The 20,724-nt window shown below is 49.8% G+C and overlaps 1 protein-coding gene across 1 annotated transcript; it reads left to right on the forward strand.

The window, feature by feature from the left end:
* The first annotated feature begins 6,186 nt into the window (after positions 1 to 6,186).
* Positions 6,187 to 18,377, forward strand: GALP (galanin like peptide). The gene is made up of 6 exons (XM_032171267.2): positions 6,187 to 6,270; positions 7,187 to 7,312; positions 11,984 to 12,032; positions 13,005 to 13,085; positions 15,581 to 15,658; positions 18,020 to 18,377. Exons 2-6 carry the CDS (start codon positions 7,226 to 7,228, stop codon positions 18,073 to 18,075), a joined length of 351 nt encoding a protein of 116 aa, XP_032027158.1. The 5' UTR covers positions 6,187 to 6,270; positions 7,187 to 7,225; the 3' UTR covers positions 18,076 to 18,377.
* The last annotated feature ends 2,347 nt before the right edge of the window (positions 18,378 to 20,724 follow it).

Here is a 20,724-nt window from a genome sequence, read left to right on the forward strand (position 1 = left end):
CCAGCGTACACCGTTTCCCGCTTTCCTTCTGATTCAAGGTCACGGGAGGCTGCTGGCTGCTTCTGCACTCTTGTTTTTGTAACTGGATGTCCGGGGCCTTTGGAAGGCGAAGGCATCTGCTTATTTCATCTCCTCCCCACCACTGTCATGCGCCAAACTCCAGGGTGTCCTTCCGCCCTGGTTGGCTCCCGCCATGAGTCAGCCCTCTCCTCTCCACGTGCCCCCACTTGAACCACTCGTGTGAAAGCAGCGTCAGCATCGATGATGTATTTCATGCGCTCTCAGTTTTGGACTGCATTGACTCCACTTCACTCTGACTCACCTTGACTCTGCACAGAAATGCTCCTGGGAGAGAACGCTGACACTTCTCTTCCTGACTGCAGATTCCCATCCTGTGACCGCTTCCACGTCTGAATCTTTCCAATAGCGGGATTTTCATCCTCACCCACCCATGCCTCTTTGAAAAGCTAAGAATTCAACCCCTCTTGTTCAATAATTCAGTTAGGTGTTTCTCGCACGTGACCAATACTTAGGTCTTTTCCAGCCCCTCCCATGAACTTTCCCTAAAAAATGAAACTTTCTCAAGTAAAATAGGAATCTTTCTGTGGTGTTGGTGGAACTGAAAACTGGTATGTGATTGTCGAAAGGCAATCTGGATGTGTATACTAAGAATCCCAGAGGCTGGGCGTGGTGGCTCACACCTGTAATCCCAGCACTTTGGGAGGCCGAGGCAGGTGAATCACCTGAGGTCAGGAGTTCAAGACCAGCCTGGCCAACACGGTGAAAGCCCGTCTCTACTAAAAATACAAAAATTAGCCGGGCGTGGTGACGCACACCTATAATCCCAGCTACTCGGGAGGCTGAGGCACGGGAATCGCTTGAACCCGGGAGGTGGGGGTTGCAATCAAAACATTACGCTGTATGCCATAAATAGTTTCAATTTGTATTTGTAAATTAAAAAAAGTAAGACAAAAATAAGCAAATACATAAATAAGTAAATAGAAATATTTTAAAATGGTGGCCGTAATAAATGTCCCTGAGAAGAGGATAGGAAGTCATCCACACGTAGCTGACAAGGACATTCCAGGCAGAGCCAAAGGCAGAATGCACTCTCTCTCCCCACTCTTGTCAACCTTCTACCTGCTTTTCAATTTAACTAATATTATCTGCGCACCTACAGAAAAAACAAAAGCCAGCTGGGCATAGTTTTTTACTCTACTTTAGTAGAGATGGTGAAACCCCATCTCTACTGAAATACAAACAAATTAGCCGGGCGTGGTGGCGGGCACCTGTAATCCCAGCTACTCAGGAGGCTGAGGCAGGAAAATTGCTTGAACCTGGGAGGCAGAGGGTGCAGTGAGCTGAGACTGTACCATTGTACTCCAGCCTAGGGGACAGAGCAAGACTCCGTCTAAAAAAAAAAAAAAAGAATCCCAGAATGGTTATACCTTTTGACTGAGTTGCTTTTCTTCTAGGACTTAAACCTAAAGGAATCGTCAGAAATTTGTAGGAATAGCACTAAAAAGGAGTGAACTGTTGACACACACCTCAGCATGGGTGAATCTCATGCATTAGGTAAAAGAAGTCAGACCGAAAAGGCTGTACACTGTAGGATCCAGTTTGTATAACATTCTGGTAAAAGCAAAACTGTATTTTTATTTTATTTTTACTTTTGAGATGGAATCTGGCTCTGTTGCCCAGGCTGGAATGCAGTGACACGATCTTGGCTCACTGCAATCTCCACCTCCCGGGTTCCAGCGATTCTCCTGCCTCAGCCTCCCTAGTAGCTGGGATTACAGGTGCCTGCCACCAGGCCTGGCTAATTTTTGTATTTTTAGTAGAGATGGGGTTTCACCATGTTGGCCAGGCTGGTCTTGAACTTCTGACCTCAGGTGATCCACTCGCCTTGGCCTCCCAAAGTGCTGGGGTTAGAGGCGTGAGCCACCGTGTCTGGCCTATCACAAACATTTTTAAAATAACAAATTAGAAAAACAAAACCACAAGGAAATTGTGGGATGTGGTGATGGTGTCAGGGGCGTTTGTGTCCACACTCATCACATGGTAACATTACGTGCGTTTTTGGTACACCGATTATACCTCAATAATGTGGTTTTGAAAATAAATCTAACTCAAACGGCTTAAGTGTGGCAGGGAGCAGGAAGCGCACAGGCGGCCCCCAGGCCCAGCTCCCCGTGTTTCCCAATGCCTGGGGCTCAGCAGCGGCCTGGGCTTTACGCCCCCTCCTGGCGACAGGAGACATAGCGGCTCCCCGACTTCAGGTTTCTCCCGCAACATCCAGGAAGGGAGGGAGAGAGAGGAGGGGGAGAAGGAATAGGGGCAAAGGGAGAGGGGAAGCAGGAGACAGACCAGAGAAATGAAATGTGGTGAAATGTAAGCATTTGGAAAATCAGAGCATCTGGGAATTCTTTGGGCAACTTTCCTGTAAGTCTGACATTACTTCAAAATAAAAAAAAAAAAAATTAAGGGCCAGGCGCGGTGGCTCACGCCTGTAATCCCAACACTTTGGGAGGTCGAAGCTGGCGGATCACCTGAGGTCAGGAGTTCAAGACCAGCCTGACCAACATGGTGAAACCCTGTCTCTACTAAAATATAAAAATTAGCCGGCCACGATGGCGGGTGCCTGTAATCCCAGCTACTTGGGAGGTTGAGACGGGAAAATCGTTTGAACCCGGCAGGTGGAGGTTGCAGTGAGCTGAGATCGCGCCACTGCACTCCAACCTGGGCGGCTGAGCAAGACTCCGTCTCAAAAAAGAAAAAAAAAATTAAGGGCCAGGTGCGGTGGCTCATGCCTGTAATCCCAGAACTTTGGGAGGTCTCGACAGGAAGATCACTTGAGTCCAGGAGTTCTAGACCCGCCTGGGAAACATAGCGAGACTCGATCTCCATAAACAAACAGAAAAACAAAAATTAACCGGTTGTGGCACATGCCTGCAGTACCAGCTACTCAGGAGGCTGAGGTGGGAGGATTGCTTGAGCCCAGGAGGTCGAGGCTGCAGTGAGTTATGATTGTGCCACTGCACTCCAGACTGGGCGGCAGAGCGGGACCCTGTCTCAAAAAAAAAAAAAAAAAGAATAAATTTTAAAAATAAATAAAAACAAAAAGTAAAAAAATTGAAAGGAAACTCCAAGGGGAAAAAATAAGTTTAAAAAGAGCAAGGAGGCCGGGCGCGGTGGCTCACGCCTGTAATCCCAGAACTTTGGGAGGCCAAGGTGGGAGGATCGCTTGAGGTCAGTAGTTTGAGACCAGTCTGACTAACATGGTGAAACCCTGTCTCTACTAAAAATACAAAAATTAGCTGGATGTGGTGGCGCACGCCTGTAGTCCCAGCTATTTGGGAGGCTGAAGCAAGAGAATCGCTTGAACCCGGGAGGCGGAGGTTGCCGTGAGACTCCATCTCAAAAATAAACAAATAAATAAAAGAGCAAGGAAGCTTTGTTTTTAGTTTCTTTTCAGAAGTTCCCCAGCAAATGTCTTTTCTACTCTCCCTGGCTGGAATAATTGGGACAGGGGCCATTTAGATTGTACACAGGAACCCGGTACATGTGGGCGCCGAGGTACCTACCCACACTGAAGGAAAGAGAGAGGGAAGGATCTGTTCAGATCCCAGTCTCCTTCTCACCCCTAGGGCCAGGCATAGAGTCCACACCCTCATGGCGTGTGGGGCGCCTGGAGGAGCTGCAGGCATTTAACTAAAAGCCAGCCGGATTCATCTCCAGCCAGAACCAAGTGGATGCTGGGTCAGAAACTGCAGCGTCCGCCGAAGGAAAGGGTGCTCATGTCCACAGCTCACATTTACTAAGAGGGGCACAGACTCAGTTACAGAAATGAGAAGAAAGATGGCCAGGTGAGGTGGCTCACACCTGTAGTACCAGCATTTTGGGAGGCCGAGGAGGGCAAATCACCTGAGGTCAGGAATTCGAGACCAGTCTGAACAACATGGTGAAACCCCCTCTCTACTAAAAATACAAAATTAGCCAGGCTTGGTGGCACATGCCTGTAGTCCTAGCTACTGGGGAGGTTGAGGCAGGAGTATTGCTTGAACCAGGAGGCGGAGGCTGCAGCGACACGAGATTGCGCCACTGCGCTCCAGCCTGGGCAACGGAGTGAGACTCTGTCTCAAAAAAAAAAAAAAAAAAAAAAAGAAAGGCAGAAATGAGAAGAAAGTGACATTGTGACATTTCTTGCACCACATTTGAGTTGTGTGTGTGTGTGTGTGTGTGTGTGTGTGTGTGTGTGTGTGTGTGAAAGAGAGAGAGAGCAAGCTTTGGACCTACCCCATTTACTTTACACAAACTAGCTAATGGGCAGTGAGGCAAAGACTTCCCACTGTTTCTCTGACCCTCCACTGGGCTCCAGGTAACCCAGCTTCAAGCTCTGAGCGTGGCCTCCTCAGTCCTGTCTCCCGTGCAGTGGGCGTCACTCCCTCCTCCTCCTTTCTCCTTCCCAGCAAAGCCATTCACACCTTCTTGTCAGTTTGTCTTCTATAAAAGCTTCCCCCTCCCCCTCCTCCCCTGCCCACTCCTCTTCCTCCTCCTCCTTGTCGTCATCCTCTGGATGAGAAGTGAGGGACTTGGAGAAACGGCGGAGGGGGCTCAGGATCCCACCAGGGTGTCTGTAATCCCCCACGTCGTCTTCTCACTCCATCCCTCTCCTGGGGTCTCCCTTTCCCCTTGGGATGAGAAAGGATGGGGTAAGGGCTGATGGGGATGTGTAAAGACAGGACAAAGATACAAGTGCCAGCCACAGACCGACAGAATGCTGGAAGGACCTTGGAGGAAATGTGTCCTCCATGGTGGAGAGGAGGAGACAGAACCCAGCCAGGACCAGGGCGTCCCCTCTCCCTTAGACAGCAAAGGGCAACGGCAGGAGTAAAACCTCTTCCAAGGTTCTTTCGTCTGGAAAGCAGCTGATGTCAGGGCAAAGAGAGAGAGAGCGCGCTGCAGAGACAGATACATCAACACACATGACAGGAGAGAGACGCAGCAATGACACTCTTTATTCGTTCACCCAACAAGTATTGAGTGGGCTCCGGGCACTGTTTTAGGGGCTGCTGTGAGGTTTCTCATCTTTGGTGCTATTGACTTTTGGGGCTGGGTCCTTGCCTTCAGGGCAGCCTTTCCTGGGCACTGTGGGATGCTGAGCCGCGTCCCTGGCCTCCACCCACGAGACGCCGGGAGTCCCTCCCAAGTCCCAAGTAAAGATGTCTCCAGCCGGGCGCGGTGGCTCACACCTGTAATCCCAGCACTTTGAGAGGCTGAGGCAGGAAGATCACGAGGTCAGGAGTTCAAGACTAGCCTGGCCAACATAGTGAAACTCCGTCTCTACTAAAAATACAAAAAATTAGCCGGGTGTGGTGGCGGGCGCCTGTAGTCCCAGCTACTCGGGAGGCTGAGGCAGGAGAATGGTGTGAACCCGGGAGGCGGAGCTTGCAGTGAGCCGAGATCACACTACTGCACTCCAGCCTGGGCGACAGAGTGAGACTCCGTCTCAAAACAAAAACAAAAACAAAAAAACAAAAAACGAACAAACAAAATGTCTCCAGACTTGTTCACATGTCCTAGGGTGAGGCTGGGGCAGCATCGGGGCAGAGTCACTCCTGGTTGAGAGCTTCTGGGCTAGGGACGCAGCCATGAACAAGACACAATTGACACCCCTCATGGGGTCTGCTCTAGCCAGGGCGGTAGGTGGGGGGCGGGGAGATAGACAACTCACAAGTAAACAAATAAACAGGGTCTACCGTGCAAGACAGAAGAAGTGCAACTCAGTGAGGGAGCTGCAGAGGCTTGGAGGGATTGATGAGGGCAGAGGGGACAGGGCCACGGAGACACCAGTGGCAGGTGGAGACAGCCAAGGAAGACACAGGTCAAGGCCCAGACACAGACAGAGGGAGGGAGGGAGCCCTCGAATAGCTGCAAAGCCTGGAACATGACAGCTGGAAGATAAAGGGGCACAGAAGGAGGGGGAAGGGCAGGGTCTACCAGGGGAAACTGAGGCACAGCAGCATTTCCTGCGGTGAGGTGTCTGTTTTGACCTCACAGACCAGCTTTTGAAAGCCCCTGGAGTGGATGACTGTTCCCCCACCTCCATCCTCTTCACTGCCTCTCCCTCCCTTCTTCCTAATCCCCTCCCTTTCCCCCCTCCCTTCTATTGTCTCCTCAGAAGGCATAAAAGCTCAGGGGGCGTGAAAGAGTCTAGGCGCTGGAGCCCAAAGCCAGAGAGAGCTGCAGAGAGCTGCCAGCTGCACCGAGGTGAGAGCCTAGGCCGGGAGGGCAGAGGGCTGGAGGGAGTCAGGGGCTCCTGGGAGAGTGATGGGCGGGCGCGAAGGGATGGGGATAACAGGAGAAACCCCAGCATTGGTGGCAGGGAAAAGTGAGGGGCAGGTAACGGGACGGAAAGGTTTGAAGATGGAGTGATGGAGGCAGTGGGGCAGAAGGCATGGGTGCTGGGGGACCAAGTCGGTCTGATCCGATGATGGGGGAAGGAGAGGGTTAATTCCCCTGCAATTCTCTCTCTCTCTCTCTCTCTTTTTTTTTTTTTTTTTGAGAGAGTCTCACTCTGTTTATTATAGGCGGTGGCCCATGCCTGTAATCCTAGCACTTTGGGAGGCCAAGGTGGGCAGATCACTTGAGGTCAGGAGTTCGAAACCAGCTTGGCCAATATGGTGAAACCCCATCTCTACTAATAATACAAATATTAGCTGGGCATGGTGGTGGGTGCCTGTAATCCCAGCCCCTCGGGAGGCTGAGGCAGGAGAATTGCTGCAACTCAGGAGGCAGTGGTTGCAGTGAGCCAAGATTGTGCCATTGCACTCCAGCCTGGGCAACAAGAGAGAAACTCCACTAAACAAACAAACAAAAACAAAACAAACAAACAAAAAACAGTAAGGTAGGAGAGATGGCAGGTGAAGGGTTCTACCCAAAAGAAAATCATGGCAGAGCACAGGGCAGTTTCTGGAGGTGATGAATAGGTTTTATTCCCTTGGTTGTGGCCGTGGTATTGTGGTTGCTTGTATGCGTCCAAACTCCTCAAGATGTGTCCATTAAATACGCGCCATTTTTGTATCTCGATGATGCCTCCACAAAGCTAAAAATAAATTCCTCTGTCCTTATGGGAAATGCACCTGGCCCCTCCTTTGGAAAATGACTGGCCGCTCTCTCCTTGCAGCGTGTTCCGCAGCTGTAGGCACCTGTCGTCCTGCCTTCGATGGCTCCTCCCTCCGTCCCCCTGGTCCTCCTCCTCATCCTCTTGCTGGGCCTGGCAGAGACTCCAGCGTCTGCACCTGCCCACCGGGTAATGCCTCCCTAAGTTCCTCGGAAACAACAGTGTCCCCAAATCCCGCCCTCTGGGAAGAGTTTTTAAAAATGCTTCTGACTTGTGTCAAGGGTCCTGGGGAAGAAGCTCAAGTCCTGAAAATATGAGAAGAAAGTCAGACACCCACCTCATCTTGGCTGTGGGGATAGAACAGAGTATGGGTGAAAAATACAGGGTCAGGGTTCAGGGTGCCCAAAGCTAAAACCTCCTCATGATGAGCATTGCTCAGAGATGCAAAAATAACGCCTTCGGAGGCAGGTACCTTTCATGCCTGTCTTTCAGCCTGTGTGAGAATTAGCTGGAAGGAGGCTTAAAGTAATACCGGGACCCACCCGCAGGGTTTCTGGTTGGGTGAGTCTGGGATAGGAGCTGGTCCTGGGACCTCACCTTGTTGTTGTTGTTGGTTTTTTGTTTGTTTGCTTGTTTGAGACAGAGTCTCAGTCTTGCCTCTGTCGCCCAGGCTGGAGTGCAGTGGCGCGATCTCAGCTCACTGCAACCTCCACCTCCCAGGTTCAAGCAATTCTCCTGCCTCAGCCTCTCGAGTAGCTGGGACTATGGGGGCCTGCCACCATGCCCAGCTAATTTTTGTACTTTTAGAAGAGATGAGCCAGGCGCAGTGGTTCACACCTGTAATCCCAGCACTTTGGGAGGCCGAGGCGGCGGATCATGAGGTCAAGAGATCGAGACCATCCTGGCCAACATGGTGAAACCCCGTCTCTACTAAAAACACAAAAATTAGCCAGGCGTGGTGGCACGTGCCTGTAGTCCCAGCTACTCAGGAGGCTGAGGCAGGAGAATTGCTTGAACCTGGCGGGTGGAGGTTGCAGTGAGCCGAGATCGTGCCATTGCACTCCAGCCTGGGTGACACAGTGAGACTCCATCTCAAAAAAAAGAAAAAGAAGAAGAAGAAGAGATGGGGTTTCACCATGTTGACTAGGCTGGTCTTGAACTCCTGACCTAGGAGGTTCAACCAATCCACCCACCTTGGCCTCCCAAAACACTGGGATTACAGGTGTCAGCCACGGCACCCAGTCTGGGACAACACTGAAAACCTCTGATCGCACACCTCCACAGCGTGGGCTGTAGAGGCTGGGTTGAGTTTGTCTGCGACTTTCTAGCTGTGTGACTTCAGGCACATTGCCTAACCTCTCTGGTCTCTGAGTGGATTTTCTTTGTCCAATTCCAGCACTGTGAGAGTTAACAGTTAACTCGGATGGCAGGCAGCTCTCATTATTTAGCCAAGAGGATTAAATAGTTAAGAGATGTTGGTCCAGGGATACACAGTTTCAGTTAAACAGGGGGAATAAACTAGATCTCTGGTACAGCATGCTGGCTGTTGTTAATAACAATGTATCGTACACTTGAAAATTGCTAAGAGAGTAGATGGATGTTAGGTGTTCTCACCACAAAAAAGCTAAGCACATGAGGTAATGCAGAGGGTAATTACCTTGATGGAGTCACTCCACAACGTAGCCATATTTCCACACATGTTGTGCACCATGCCTGCATTTAAAATGCAGTTTTTTCCGTCAAAAACAAAAAATAAAAATAAAGAGGCCAGGCCCAGTGGCTCACTCCTGTAATCCCAGTACTTCGAGAGGCCAAGATTAGAGAATTGCTTGTGCTCAGGAGATTGAGACCAGCCTGGGCAACATAGTGAGAACCTCCATCTCTTAAAAAAAAAAGATTAGCTAGGTATGGTCCTGTGTGACTGTAGTCCCAGCTACTTGGGAGGCTGAGGCATGAGAATTGCTTGAACCCAGGAGGCTGAGGTTGCAATGAGCTGAGATGGTGCCACTGCACTCCAGCCTGGGCGAAAGAGCAAGACCCTATCTCAAACAAAAACAAAAACAAAAAAAGAAAAGAAAGAAAGAAAGAAAAGAAAAGAAAAGAAATGCTAACAGCAACAGCAACAACGTCTCTGGCTTGGCATTTAGCTGCCCTGAGTTGGGACAGCAGCTTTCCTCCGGGTGCCGGCTTGGTCTTTGGCAAGCTATCTGTTTCTTTGAGCCTCCTTTCATTCTATATAACTAAGGGATAACGGAATCCATCCTATCGGGATGTTTGAGGAGTTTTGACAAGAGCTAATGGATGTGGAGGGTTTTCTCAGCGCTTGGCATTGTGTGCAACCCTTGATGTGAATTAGCTAATTCTACCCCACAATCCTTTGCAGTTGGTTCTATTTCAGAGTGGAACACTGTGGCTTAAATAGTCAGTGCACATCCTCCTTAAGAGTCTGGAATCTACCGGCCAGGCACGGTGGCTCACACCTGTAATCCCAGCACTTTGGGAGGCCGAGGAGGGCGGATCACCTGAGGTCAGGAGTTTGAGACCAGCCTGGCCAACATGGCGAAACTCCCTGTCTCTATTAAAAATACAAAAATTAGCTGGGCCTTGTGGCAGGTGCCTGTAAGGCCAGCTGCTCAGGAGGCTGAGGCAGGAGAATCGCTTGAACCCAGGAGGCGGAAGTTGCAGTGAGCCGAGATGGCACCACTGCACTCCAGCCTGGGTGGCAGAGTGAGATGTGAGACTCCATCTAAAAAAAAAAAAAAAAAGAGTCTGGGATCCACCTGGGTTTGAGTCCCAGCTGTGCTTCTTAGTGTGTTGCAATTTGTTGCAATTTGCCAAATCTTTCTGGGCCTCAAGAGCCTCTTTTTTTGTTTGTTTGTTTTTGTTTTTGTTTTTTTTTGAGACGGAGTTTCGCTCTGTCGCCCGGGCTGGAGTGCAGTGGCGCGATCTCTGCTCACTGCAATCTCTGCCTCTCAGGTTCACGCCATTCTCTTGCCTCAGCCTCCCAAGTAGCTGGGACTACAGGCGCCCGCCACCACGCCTGGCTATTTTTTTTTTTTTTTGTATTTTTAGTAGAGATGGGGTTTTACCATGTTGGCCAGGCTGGTCTCAATCTCCTGACCTTGTGATCCACCAGCCTTGGCCGCGCCCGGCCAAGAGCCTCTTTCTAATGAAGCTAATAACAAGTTTACCTACTAGGGTTGTTGGAGGAAGAGCCTTTTTTTTTTTTTTTTTGAGACAGAGTCTTGCTTTGTCACCCAGGCTAGAGTGCAGTGGTGCTATCTTGGCTCACTGCAAGCTCCGCCTCCCGGTTCACGCCATTTGGAAGAGCCTCTTTCTAATGAAGCTGATAACAAGTTTACCTACTAGGGTTGTTGGGAGGATTCGTTAAATAAATATATCAAGAGCTTGAAACTAGAGCTGGCTTCATGGGCATGCAACCTGTGCCGTTCCCTGGGGCCCGAGCTTGGTTGAATGTTCTTTTGTCACCAGCTTGAAATTTGGAATCCTTTTTGAACAATGGGCCCCATATTTTCTCTTTGCACTGGGCCCCAAAAATTCTGTAGCCAGTCCTGATTAGAACAGATGCTGGCGTAGGGTAAGCCCACAATAAATGTTAGGTATTATCACTCTCAAAGGGACTTGATGACCTAGGACCATATCCTCCACAGGTACAGAATTTACAGTGGTGCTTCTTTAAAGCTTTATTATGGTATAATTAATATGCAAAAAATGCACACATTTAATGTATACATCTTGATGAGTTTGGAGCGATGCATACACCCATGACACCGTCACCACAACCAAGGTACTGAATATATCCATCACTGCCTCCAGAAATGCCCGTGTGTTCTTGTGTGTGTGTTGGCGTATGTTTTGGTAAGAACCCTTATCATGAGATCTGTTCTTATATTTTTATTTACTTATGTATTGAGGCAGGGTCTTGCTCTGTCACCCAGGCTGGAGGGCAGCGGTGAGGTCATAGCTCACTGTAGCCTCAAACTCCTGGGCTCCAGTGATCCTCCCACCTACAGGTGTGTGGCACCATGTCTGGCTAATTTTTGTATATTTTGTTTTGTTTTGTTTTGTTTTATTGAGATGGAGTCTCACTCTGTTGCCCAGGCTGGAATACAGTGGTGCAATCCCCGCTCACTGCAACCTCCACCTCCCAGGTTCAAGTGGTTCTTCTGCCTCAGCCTCCCAAGTAGCTGAGGTTATGCCCGGCTAATTTTTTTATTTTTAGTAGAGATGAGGTTGGCCAGGCTGGTCTGGAACTCCTGACCTCAGGTGATCCGCCCACCTCAGCCTCCCAAAGTGCTGAGATTACAGGAGAGAGCCAGCACATCCGGCCTCATTTTTGTAGTTTTTGTAGAGGCGAGGTTTCGCCATGTTGCCCAGACTGGCCTTGAACTCCTGTTCTCAAGCCATCCTTCTACTTCGGCCTCCCCAGATGCTGGGATTACAGGCATGAGCACCATGCCCAGGCTTAACATATCTTTAAAGTGCACAACACCATATTGCTGGCTGTGGGCACGATGTCATGCCGTAGATCTTTAGGACTTCTTTATCGTGCATAACTGAAATTATACCTGTTGAAGAACAATTCCCCATTTGTCCTTCCCCCAGCCCCTGGTAACCACCTTTCTCCTCTCACAGCAGAACGCTTGAAGCTTTCTTTCCAGGTGAATTGGCTTTGTCTTAGGAAGTCCTCAATTTCCTCATTGGTGGAATGGGGATTAAAATGAACCTGCCCCACAGCCCAGTGGGAAAGTCGTATGACGACCCACGTCACCCCGGACCTGTGGGACGCCTGCCCCCCTTTCTGTCTGCTTGAGTCTTGATTTCTGCATCTCTCTCCAGGGACGAGGAGGCTGGACCCTCAATAGTGCTGGCTACCTTCTGGGTCCCGGTGAGTGAGGCTGCGCTCAGCTCTCCGTCCCTGGCCTGAGTCTGCCTGGTTGCTGCGGGCAGTGAGTCTGTGACTTGTAAAGACCCTCACCCACATTCACTGAGGCCCATGGATTTATTTGCACATCTGTCTGGAGGGTTAGTCTAAGCAGAGTGATGGGTGTGTGGACTCTGGAGCCAGAGCCTTGGGCCCAAATCCCAGCTCTGCCCCTGGCTTGGTTTGCAACCTTGATCTCTCTCTCGCTCTTTCTTTCTTTCTTGTTTTTTTTTTTTTTGACAGTCTCGCTCTGTTGCCCAGGCTGGAGTGCAATGGTGCGATCTTGGCTCACTGCAACCTCTGCCTCCCAAGCAGTTTAAGCGATTCTCCTCCCTCAGCCTCCTGAGTAGCTGGGATTACAGGTGCCCACCACCACACCCGGCTAATTTTTGCATTTTTAGTAGAGATGGGGTTTCACCATGTTGGCCAGGCTGGTCTCGAACTCCTGACCTCAGGTGATCCACTTGCTTTTGGCCTCCCAAAAAGCTGGGATTACAGGCGTGAGCCACCGTGCCTGGCTGCATCTTCCCTGGGCACTAGGTGTGCCCATGGCCACATGCTGCATAGTGAGCATTGCATCCATAAAACACCGAGATTCCTGCCGTGCTCAAGGTCGGTTTCAGTTTGAGCTTCATTCAGGGAAACCCAGGCTGCAGAGACAGTGTGGCAGGAGCAGAAAGAACGTGAGATGTGGACCCAGACCTAGGTGGGTTCAAGCCCCAGTCCATTAGCAGCAGTGTAATTTTAAGCAGATGACTCCGCTTGCAGCTGCACAATTTCCCCACTGGTAGGTAGGGACGGTCAACGCGCACCCCATCCAACAGACTTGGTGGAGGTGCTGCATCCAGTGAGCCATGCTATTGAATTGATGGATTGTGTGTTTTTTCAGTTCTACTTAACCGACCACCTGGTCTTGCTCTCTCCATCCCTACCTAGTCCTCCACCTTCCCCAAATGGGTGACCAAGACCGGGTGAGGGAGACAGCCCTTCAGATCCTAGACCTGTGGAAGGCCATCGGTGAGTGAGTGGGGAGTTAGACGTCTTCTCCCGCGTCCTCCTCTGCCAGCTCTCTCCTGGCTGTGGAAACTGTAGATTTGAGCTCCAGCCCTCACCCTGCCGCTTACTATTTGGGGAGCCCTGGGCAAGTGATGCATTTCCTTCAAGCTTCTGTGCCATAACCTGGAGCCCCAGCTTAGTTTAATGTCCTTTTGTTACCAACTTGAAATTCTGAATCCTTTTTGAACCATGGGCCCCATATTTTCTCTTTGCATTGGACCCCACAAAATTCCTCCACTTTGAAATGACATAAATGGAATAATCTCATGATTTAGTTGTATGACTCCGTGAGAAAATGCACATTAATTTCCTAGAAGTGTCTGGCATATAGTAGAAATGGAATGGGTTGGCTGGGCACGGTGACTCACACCTGTCATCCCAGCACTTTGGGAGGCCAAGGCAGGTAGATCACCTGAGGTCAGGAGTTCGAGACCAGCCTGGCCAACATGGTGAAACCCCATCTCTACTAAAAATACAAGTATCAGCTGGGTGTGATGGTGGGCGCCTGTAATGCCAGCCACTCCAGAGGCTGAGGCAGGAAAATCACTTGAACCTGGGAGGCGGAGGTTGCAGTGAGCCGAGAGCGCACCACTGCACTCCAGCCTGGGTGACAGAGACTCCATCTCAAAAAAAAGAAAAGAAAAGAAATGAAATGAGTCATGGCTGTTATAGTCCATATTAATCCTTGCAAGCTCCCCATCCACCATGTCTTTGCTTATCCCTCGTCCCCTTATCTTGTCTTCTCGCATGACCAAATGATCTTTCAAGGTTCCCTCTCCTTCCCATTCTACATCTCGAAAGGCAGAGTCGTAGAGGTGCATAGGGGTCTGGACAGTTGCACATTCACAGTGTGAATGCAACATGTGACCTCGGCTAAGCCTCCTCATCCTTGTCCCCTGCCAAACGGGGGAAATTCAGAGAATTTAGGGCATGGCTTCTCAACTCTGGCACAACTGACACTGGGGGCTGGATAATTCTTTGGCGTGGGGGTCAGTCCTGTGCATCATAGGGTGTTTAGCAGCATCCGTGGGTTCTCCTCATTAAACACTAGTCACATTCCCTGTTCCCGTTTTTTTTTTTTTTGAGACAGAGTCTGGCTCTGTCGCCCAGGCTAGAGTGCAGTGGCGCGATCTCCGCTCACTGCAAGCTCCGCCTCCCGGGTTCACGCTATTCTCCTGCCTCAGCCTCCTGAGTAGCTGGGACTACAGGCGCCCGCCACCACGCCCGGCTAATTTTTTGTATCTTCAGTAGAGACGGGGTTTCACCGTGTTAGCCAGGTTGGTCTCAATCTCCTGACCTTGTAATCTGCCCACCTAGGCCTCCGAAAGTGCTGGGATTACAGGTGTGAGCCACCGCGCCTGGTTTTTTTTTTGTTGTTGTTGTTTGTTTGTTTGTTTTGAGACGGAGTCTTGCTCTGTCTCCCAGGCTGGAATGCAGTGGTGCAATCTTGGCTCACTGCAACCTCCGCCTCCTGGGCTCAAGTGTTTCTCCTGCCTCAGCCTCCGGAGTATGTGGGACTACAGGTGCCTGCCACCACACCCGGCTAATTTTTGTATGTTTAGTAGAGACGGGGTTTCACCATGTTCGCCAGGCTGATCTGGAACTCCTGAACTCAAGTGACTCACCTGACTCGGCCTCCCAAAGTGGTGGGATTGTAGGTGTGAACCACTGTGCCTGGCCCCTGTTCCCAACTGTGACTATCAAAAATGTCTCCAGACACAGCCAAATTACTGCAGGGCAAAACCACTCCTGGTTGAGAACCACGAAGTGCCATAAGTGTCCAGAAAAATAAGGGAAGTGAAACCACGTTGCATACTATGAAGCCCTAAAGCTTAATGTCATAAAGGCATCATTATTTTTATTCAGTTTATTTTATTTTATTTTATTTTATTTGAGACAGAGCCTCACTCTGTCACCCAGGCTGGAGTGCAGTGGCGCGATCTCAGTTCACTGCAACCTCCACCTCCCAGGTTCAAGCAATCCTCCTGCCTCAGCCTCCTGAGTAGCTGGGATTACAGGTGGACACCACCATCATGCCTGGCTCATTTTTTGTATTTTTAGTAGAGATGGGGTTTCACCATGTTGGCCAGGCTGGTCTCGAATTTCTGACCTCAGGAGATCTGCCCCCCTCAGTCTCCCAAAGTGCTGGGATGAGCCACCGCGCCCGGCCTTATGTATTTTTTAAACTTTTATTTTAGGTGCGGGGGTACATGTGCAGGTTTGTTATATAGGAAAACTTGTGTCACGGGGGTTTGTTGTACAGATTACTTCATCACCCAGGTACTAAGCCGAGTACCCAGTCGTTATTCTTTCTGCTCCTCTCCCTCCTCCCCCCGCTCCACCCTCGGGAAGGACCCAGTGTCTTTTGCTCCCGTCTTTGTGTCTGTGTGTTCTCGTCGTTTAGCTCCCACTTGTAACTACGAACATGTGTGTGAATGTCGTATTTTTGTTTCTAGATGGGCTCCCCTACTCCCGCCCTCTGCAGCCCTCCAAGAGGAATGTGATGGAGACGTTTGCCAAACCGGAGATTGGAGGTAAAGCCGGGAAACACGGAAGAGAGACACCGACAGGAGAGGGGGAACCAGGAAGTGGCAGGCAGAGCTTAGAGGGTAAAGGAAGAAAGGAAGGAAACTGGGACCAACCAGGGACCTCCTCACCTGTAACCACAGCCACTACCCCGACCACTCAGCCTCGACTGTGAATCCCCATCCTGGCCTCGACTGCTCCCTTCACCTCTATTCCTTCACCGCCAATCCCACCTCATGCTCCAACTCTCATTTCCCAGCCTGCATCTAGCACCTTTGCAATTCAGACCCCACACCCAACCTTGATCTCCCCCAGTATCACCCCCTCAAGCTTAGCCTCAGCTACAACATTGACGTCAAACCCCTCACTTCGACGTCATGGTTCAATTTCATTTATTTATTTATTTTTTGGGGATGGAGTTTTGCTCTTGTCACCCAGGTTGGAGTGCAATGGTGCGATCTTGGCTGACTGCAACCTCCACCTTCCGGGTTCAAGCAATTCTTCTGCCTCAGCCTCCCAAGTAGCGGGATTACAGGCACGCACTACCATGCCCGGCTAATTTTTGTATTTTTAGTAGAGACAGGGTTTCACCGTGTTGGCCAGGCTGGTCCTGAACTCCTGACCTCAGGTAATCCACCTGCCTCGGCCTCCCAAAGTGTTGGGATTACAGACGTGAGCCACCGCGCCTGGCCTCATGGTTCAATTTTAACATCAACCTCTCTCCTAAATAAGATCTTTATTTCCAGCATTCATTCTATTTTTTTTTTTCTTAAGGAGTCCCTCTCTATTGCCCAGGCTGGCGTGAAGTGGTGTGATCTTGGCTCACTGAAACCTCTGCCTCCCGCGTTCAAGCGATTCTCCTGCCTCAGCCTCCCGAGTAGCTGGGATTACAGGCGCCCACCACCACACCCGGCTAATTTTTGTATTTTTAGTAGAGACGGAGTTTTGCCATGTTAGCCAGGCTGGTATCCAACTCCTGATCTCAGGTGATCCACCCACCTTGGCCTCCCAAAGTGCTAGGATTACAGGCATGAGCCACCATGCCAGGGACCGTTGTATTGTTCACTGCCTAGCACAATGCATGACGCATAGTAGGTACTTGATAAATATTTGTTAAATGAATGAATTAAACTATCCAAACACAGCCTTCAGTTGCCACCTTCCCACCCGATCATGAGCTCAGCAGATGCCCAAACCCCAGCTTTTCCCACCTTCCTTTAGTTGGATGTTCGCCCCAACCCCATCTCCTTCTTCAATCCTTTTTTTTTTTTTTTTTTTTTTTTTTTTTTTTTGAGACGGAGTCTCGCTCTGTCGCCCAGGCTGGAGTGCAGTGGCGCGATCTCGGCTCACTGCAAGCTCCGCCTCCCGAGTTCTCGCCATTCTCCTGCCTCAGCCTCCCGAGTAGCTGGGACTGTAGGCACCCGCCACAACACCCGGCTAATTTTTTGTATTTTTAGTAGAGACGGGTTTCACCATGTTAGCCAGGATGGTCTCGATCTCCTGACCTCGTGATCCGCCTGCTTCGGCCTCCCAAAATGCTGGGATTACAGGCGTGAGCCACCGCATCCGGCTCCTTCTTCAATCCTAACCCAATTCTTGGAGACACCATGTCCTTATTTCAACAGCACTAATTCATTTCAAAAGCATGTGCTGGACAATACTGGGTATGATACGCTCCCTGAATTCACTAATTTCCATCCTCACCTCGATTACATTCTGACTCTTGAAAACACCCACCACCACCATGTGCCTTCTTAAAATGGGGGCGGAAAGGGAGAATATGTGGGCAGATGAAAGTATAGAGAAGGGGCCGGGCACGGTGGCTCACGCCTCTAATCCCAGCACTTTGGGAGATCGAGGTGGGTAGATCACCTGAGGTCAGGAGTTCAAGGTCAGCCTGGCCAATATGGTGAAACCCCATCTCTACTAAACACACAAAAATTAGCCGGGCGTGGTGGCTCACACCTGTAATCCCAGCACTTTGGGAGGCCGAGGCTGGCAGATCACAAGGTCAGGAGATCGAGACCATTCTGGCCAACGTGGTGAAACCTCATCTCTACTAAAAATACAAAAATTAGCCGGGCAAGGTGGTGGGCGTCTGTAATCCCAGCTACTTAGGAGGCTGAGGCAGGAGAATGGTGTGAACCTGGGAGGCAGAGCTTGCAGTGAGCCGAGATTGTGCCACTGCACTCCAGCCTGGGCGACAGAGGGAGACTGTGTCTTAAAAAAAAAAAAAAAAAAAAAGGGAGGGAGAGAATAGAAGAACTGAAGAGAACTTCCTCCCCAGTTTCATTCCCAACCTCAAGAACCTGGTTTGGGGAGTGATAGTGAGAAAAACCGTTCACAGTTTACCCCTTTCTCTCCCACAGATCTCGGCATGCTCAGCACGAAAATTCCCAAGGAGGAAGATGTCCTGAAGTCATAGATGTCTCCGAATCCCTATTCCTATCCTTCTTCTCCAGCTCCTTCTGTTTCCTCTGAAACCCGTTCTAGGTACCCTGCGCTGAGACTAAGATCCTGAAGTTAAATACCCAGGTCTCATGAAGACATTGTAAAGCATTTGAATTATTCTAAAAAATTTCTGGAGTTTCTTAGGTTTTATTGATTCATCCTTGAAATCAGTAATTCGAGGACTAGTTGGAAGATTCTGGGGTAATCAGGGAATATTCCTGCAACACATTTAAAGGAATTGTGTTCTTTTGGAATCATCCCACGAGCTATTGCATAATACAAATAACCCTCTTAAGTCTGAGAGTCTGTGTCTTGATTTGAAAAGATTCTTCAAAGTGCATACTCACTCTTCCATATTCTTTCAACCCACATGAGTCTCCTCCAGAAATGAGGAGAGGCAGTTTGGAGCAGAATGGAGAGAATAAAATGTTTCTTGTCAAATACTCCATTTTTTCCCTTTTAATTAGTCTGGGAATTTTTTTAGGGGTAGCAGAATCCAGGATGATGGGGTCAGGTGTGGGACTGGGAAATCCAGGATGACAGAATCAGGTGAGGGACTGGGAAAATATAACCTGTTGGAGGCAATCCATTTTGGATTATTGTTTTGCTGAAAGTTTTACTTTTGTTTTGGGTTTGAGGAGTCACAGGCAAAAGAAACCACAATGTTACACTGAGGCAGGAGAATCGCTTGAACCCGGGAGGCAGACGTTGCAGCGAGCCGAGATTGTGCCATTGCACTCCAGCTTGGGTGACAAGAATGAAACTCCATCTGAATAATAATAATAATAATAAATAAAGAACATGTCGAGATTAGACCTATTGGCCCCAAGGCAGAGAATGGTAACCCTGTGAGTGTTGTAGTGAGAAGAGAAAGGATAGGAGCCCTGTCCTGGTGCTGTCATTTTCCTGACACTGAGGGACACATGGAGCCCTGCTCCATGGTGGCCTTATATTAATATCAGTACATTGGGGTTCCCATCACATACAAAATGCTTTTTTTTTTTTTTTTTTTTAGATGGAGTCTCGCTCTGTCACCCAGGCTGGAGTGCAGTGGTGTGATCTCGGCTCACTGCAACTTCCGTCTCCCGGGTTCAAGGAATTCTGTCTCGGCCTCCCAAATAGCTGGGACTACAGGTGCCTGCCACCACGCCTGGCTAATTTTTGTATTTTTCGTAGAGATGGGGTTTCACCTTTTTGGTCAGGCTGGTCTCAAACTCCTGACCTCAGGTGATCCACCCGCCTCGGTCTCCCCAAGTGCTGGGATTACAGGCGTGAGCCACCACACCTGGCCTTTTTTTATTTCTTAACTTCCTTTGGATACAGACCCAGCAATGGGATTGCTGGATCATATGGTTGACAAATGGTGAATTTTATGTTATAATGTTTTTTTTGAACCCAGGTTCAAGCAATTCTTGTGCCTCAGCCTCCCAAATACCTGGGATTACAGGCGCTCACCACCACACCCAGCTAATTTTTGTATTTTCAGTAGAGATGGGGTTTCACCACGTTGGCCAGGCTGGTCTTTTAACTTCTGGGCTCAAGCGATTTGCCTACCTTGGCCTCCCAAAATGTTGGGATAACAGGCGTGAGCCACTGTGCCCGGCCCCAGCTGTCTGTATTTTAAAGAGCCCTCCAGGTGAATCTGATGTTCCTAAGGTTTGAACAGAATCTCAACCTTGAATGCAGCTGGTATCATATGACCCAGGCCGGAGTGCAGTGGCGCAATCTTCGCTCACAGCAACCTCTGCCTCCCGGGTTCAGGCGATTCTCCTGCCTCAGCCTCCCCAGTAGCTGGGATTACAGGCGCCCCCCACCATGCCTGGCTAATTTTTGTATTTTTAGTAGAGACAGGGTTTCTCCATGTTGGCCAGGCTGGTCTACAAACTCCTGACCTCGTGATCTGCCCGCCTCGGTCTCCCCAGGTGCTGGGATTACAGGTGTGAGCCACTGTGCCCGGCCGCACCTGAGGATTTTTCACAGTCCCAATACCCAGGAGAAACCCAAGTCTAGTTAAGCCAGAATTCCTTTAGGTGGGACCCAGCCATCCGCGCTTGCTAACATTCCTCAGGCAATGTCCAAGTGTGGCCACGGTGGAGGAATATCTGTTCTAAGATATCACCTGGGGGGCTTTAAAAATATCCTTGGACCAAGTCCCACTCCAGACCAAATAGCTCAGACTCTGCAACGGTGGGGCAAAACCTCGGAGTTATTGTCTGTGTTCCCGATGTTCCTGGTACAGATCAGATTTAGGGAGTACCTCCTTTCAGTGCTGCTCTCCCTGGAGGGCTTCATCTGAGGCTCTGATATGAGGATTATACTAAAGGCAGCGTCAACTGTTGAATCCATTTCTCCTCCCCTGAAGGTGTTGGAGCTCAGACAGATGAGTCTCTGCCCAAATACTCTCAGCCAGGTTTAGGAGCTACAGTCAACACCCTTACCCTGGGTTTCTCAGCCCTGGCTCTGTTTCCTGTGGGGGCTGTCCTGTGCATTGTAGGATTTTTAGCAGCACCCCTGGGCTCTACCCCTAATGCCAGTAGCACCCCTAGTTTAGACAACCAAAGATGTCTCCCAGACTTTGCAGAATGTCCTCTTAGGGCAAAATCACCCAGGGTTGAGAATTCCT

This window comes from Hylobates moloch, unplaced genomic scaffold, assembly GCF_009828535.3.
Source record: "Hylobates moloch isolate HMO894 unplaced genomic scaffold, HMol_V3 SCAFFOLD_12, whole genome shotgun sequence".
NCBI lineage: Eukaryota > Metazoa > Chordata > Mammalia > Primates > Hylobatidae > Hylobates > Hylobates moloch.